This window comes from Bactrocera latifrons, unplaced genomic scaffold (genome assembly GCF_001853355.1).
Source record: "Bactrocera latifrons isolate USDA-ARS-PBARC rearing strain unplaced genomic scaffold, ASM185335v1 scaffold_41, whole genome shotgun sequence".
Lineage (NCBI taxonomy): Eukaryota > Metazoa > Arthropoda > Insecta > Diptera > Tephritidae > Bactrocera > Bactrocera latifrons.
The window spans coordinates 842654-846792 of NW_017537057.1; the positions used below are offsets into that span (position 1 = coordinate 842654).

General features: G+C 36.5%; 1 protein-coding gene across 1 annotated transcript in view; it reads left to right on the forward strand.

Annotated features, from left to right (window-relative positions):
- The window catches only part of LOC108972600 (interference hedgehog), a gene marked incomplete at its 3' end in the record, with an annotated part of 228030 nt that overhangs the window by 191743 nt on the left and 32148 nt on the right, over window positions 1–4139 (forward strand). The window contains 1 exon segment of the mRNA XM_018939237.1: window positions 3260–3418. Within this exon segment, the coding sequence (XP_018794782.1) occupies window positions 3260–3418 (159 nt within the window).

Below are 4139 nucleotides of genomic sequence, written 5' to 3' on the forward strand. Positions count from 1 at the left end.
CTTTCCAAACTGTATCAAGCAACGCTGCTGATAATCTATCTCGGCTATTGACATCCAGGAAGAGGAATTCACTTGACTGAACCAACTGTAAGCCATCTATAAGCGAAATAGAGGACGATAGAACCAAAGCAAATGGTAGCAAACCTCAACCAAAGGATGGTGGACCCACAGACTAAACTCGGACATCCAAACGTGAATAGATAGACAACATCGGGACGTAGACTTCCATCTATCCCAAATACTGAGTGTACATGGTGCTTTAGTAGCTATCAGTTCCGATTCAACCACGACATTAGTCCGTACTATCCAATGTGTACTGAGTGCATAGGAGACTCTGAGTAACTGTTTTTGCAAATACTTTGGTTGCGACTTCGCTTATAAGCAACCGAATGTAGGCAACATTTTAGTTAGTAGTTCGAGTATTCCATGTTAATAGTTACATTTTATCAATTCACATTATTAATCACACTCAACCAAGTGCAAACTCGTTAGCTACTGTGTACTATACAATTTCTTACAGGGCCTGTATGAAAGTATGTAGTTATGGCTGCTATATGATCGTAGACGACCGGTGAGCTCGATTTATTGAAACTGATAAAAATTTGCACTCTAATCGAAGCAATAAATTGCGTATTTTCGATTTTCCTCTAACAATTGGAATTAATTAAATTTTAAGGCCAAATTGCAAATTAGGCTGGAAAGAGGCGAATATTGGAAAATTCACAAGTGCGAAACTGCAAATAATATTCACATATATTGCATTTTTGAAAAATTTTTCAACGAAGAGCTTCTTTTCAGAAGGGTCAGAATGTATAACAATTAAATTTTAACGTAATTGTCATAACAAAAACTGAAACATCACTCGCAAAAGACCCACCAACAAGTACCTTGCGGCACTCGTCTCTTAAAGTAATAAAGACGTTGTAAAACATCAAATGGACCCATTCACATAAGAATATTTATGGTACTCTGAGAATATTTGTCCATTTTTGGAAGCAGCACCTTTGCTGGATAATTTTCATAGGTTTTTTTTTTTTTTTTTTTTGTTTTTTGTTTTGACTGCCAAAAGACGCCGAAAAGCGCAAAACGGAAACTTAGAAAAATGCAAGAATGCTTCCAGCTATGAAAATTATGTCTACAAAGGAAATACTCATAATGCTTTCAATTGTTGTTGAGTCGCTGCTGCAGTCAGACTGAATACAGAGAATAGGTATGTATGTGTGGGTGTGTGTGTGAATATAAATGTAAGTTTATAAGAAAAGGTCAGCACTCAACTCCAAAGAAATTTTGGTAAGAACGTCATAACGCTGCGAKTAAAAAACGGAAAATGCTTGCAATGCGAAGAAAAGAGATTACAAAATGTGTACAGCTGAGGGCCGTGCAATAGGGATAACTCAAATATATGACTGTTAATTTTTTTAAACAGTAGCAAAATAGTTTTTTTTCGCAAATGGGAAGCATTTCTGAGGTATGTTTTTTAAACGACTTCCTAGGAGGAATTAAGGCTGCATATAATCTCCTTTGGGTTAAGCTGGGCCTTAGAATGGAAAACGATTCCTAGATACTAAGAACTCAAGTTATACCCAAAAAAGTCAAAAAGCATAACGTTAAAGTAACAAAAATTTCACTCKCTAATTATGAGCCTCACGAGCAGTGTGTCTAGTTGAACCCATTTAAGTAGCTGTGTGCGCTAATTTGTTTATACATGAACTAGCATCTCGGTTTATGAGCTATCGCTCTAGAATTTTTTACACGTATTTTTCTCTCCAAGAAGCTGCTCATTTGTTGAAATCATCGATATCGAACAACTATAGCAAAAAGCTGTCATACAAATTGACCATTTAAGCACAAGTTCTGACATGAAAAACTTTTTTATTTCATGATTTAGATCAGACAACGACAGCAAATAGCTGTCATACAAACTGACGCTTACAAATCAAGTTCTTGAATAAAAAACTTTTTTATTAAAAATTTTTTTTTTCACAAAATTTGGTACAGTTTCTTATGCGAAGCATTGATATAATCTCCATAGAAAATGTTCAGATCGGACTTCTATATCATATAGCTGTCATACGAATGGACCGATCAAGCTCAAGTCCCTGTACGGAAAACTTTTTTCATTGACATGATAGCTTCACAAAATTTGTCACATATTATTATTCGAGACGKCGCTATGATTTTCGAAGAAGTTGTTCAGATGGAACTRYTATAGCATATAGCGGCCATACTTGAGAAGTTGTCGTSAGGAAATTTTTCACTGATTCGCAACCAAAGTAACGTTTGAATCCTCGGTTATAACTATTTCTTTGATCGGAGAAACATATCATGGAGCTTCCATAAAAACCGACCCATCAAAAGCAAGTCGAAGCTAYTTTTATACTACAAGAAATGTACCTATTATAGATACTATAGCATCGTTGCAGCAAAAATTAGTCTTCKTTATTCTTTTTATATATTTAAAAGCTTTCTAAAGTGTGTCCATTTTATTGTCCACAACTGTAACAATGGTTGTTTCAATGGCRATTCGCAACTTTTTGCGGCAAGTCCGCGCTAGCCTTTTCGCGATTTCAATCCCTTTTATTTTCAACATTTCCACCGCATACATTTTAATCTGAAAAACTTCCTTTTTGCATTTCTTTCTTTTTCATTTCAATTGCATTAATTTCCTACTCTYGCATTGTGGCTTTCGCTACCTTGTTTTCCATATTTTAATTCGCTTACCACAACATCCGCTGCCAAAGACTTCCTCCAGCTCAGACAATTTTAATAAAATAAAAAAAGAGGTACATACATATTTTTAGGGACGGACGCCTTACTTGAGTCGGAAAATTTGGAGTATTTTTTCTTTTTAATTTTTTCCCTTACATCGTGCTACAAAGTGGAGAAGGCGTGATTTCTRCACTTTTTTATTTTAATCCTTAAGCAGAAACATATTTTCCTCCTAAAAGTTTCGTATCTGCGCTGCTTACMTTTACGACTGTTATGAAGCATCTTTCTTTCCTTCTTTGGACATTTGCATAATTTTTATTCATTGCAACTTTGCTCATTTTGAACTCTCCGAAAATAATAACATGAAATATGAAATATCTACTTTTTCCCCTTTTAATGGGAACGCACTTTTGTCGCTGAAAGAGGGGCGTGCCACTTAGTTATTTAATATGYTTATCGCTCGCATATCCGTCTCTTCCCCTCTTCTTTACAGCTATTTGACTAACGGTCTCACAATTTCTTCTTCTTCTTATTTTTTTCTCTCCTACAGTACCGCCGAACATCGACGATGCACTCACCTCCAGTGACGTCATTGTGCGCGAAGGTGACAATGTGACGCTGCGCTGCAAGGCGAAAGGTAGCCCGGAGCCATCAATTAGATGGAGACGAGATGACGGCAATAAAATTGTTATCAACAAAACGATGGAAGGTAAATGCTAGTAAATAAGTACTTATGTAACAGCAAGCGCATAAAAAGGAGCGCAAAGCATTTAATTGTCWGCATTTTGTTGTAAAAGTGACACCATTTCCAGCGCTTCCCCCCGCAATTGCACGCCGTCTGCTGTGCTCTTGTGACTTTACGAAATTTTATTGCTGCCACTGTGACTTTTTGCGGTTGTGCGGTGTCGTACGGCTAGCTGACAGTGCTTCTGTCCGTTGCTTGTGTTATTATCGCACTTCAGGAGATAGTTGAAGCTTTCAGGTATACCTCTATTGTGAGGGAGCRAGTAATGATGTCCTTTGTCGCTGTTGGTGGCAATTAAATTATTTAGATTGGTTTGAGCACAGATTTTATGGTCAAGCAGCAGAATAAGTTGGAAGAAATTGCATTTTTCAGCAGGAAGCTTGAGAGTTCGCAGCTTTTAATTTATATTGTCATAACCTCAAACTCAATCCTCAATGTATAGCATTTGTGGGGGAACAAGTTAAATGTGGTTTAGCAGCCATTTGAGGCAATGACAAAGTACCTGAATAGATCAGGTGGTAGCTGACAATCTTTGTAGAATTTAATAGTCGACTTGATAACCAAAAAGTACAAGGCTTCAAGAATTTTAAGTATACTGACTAACAATTTTATATCTACTWTAGTATCAAGAATAACTCTTGAGGCTCAGAGAATCACTCCACATTTCATTAATTGACTTTTAAGT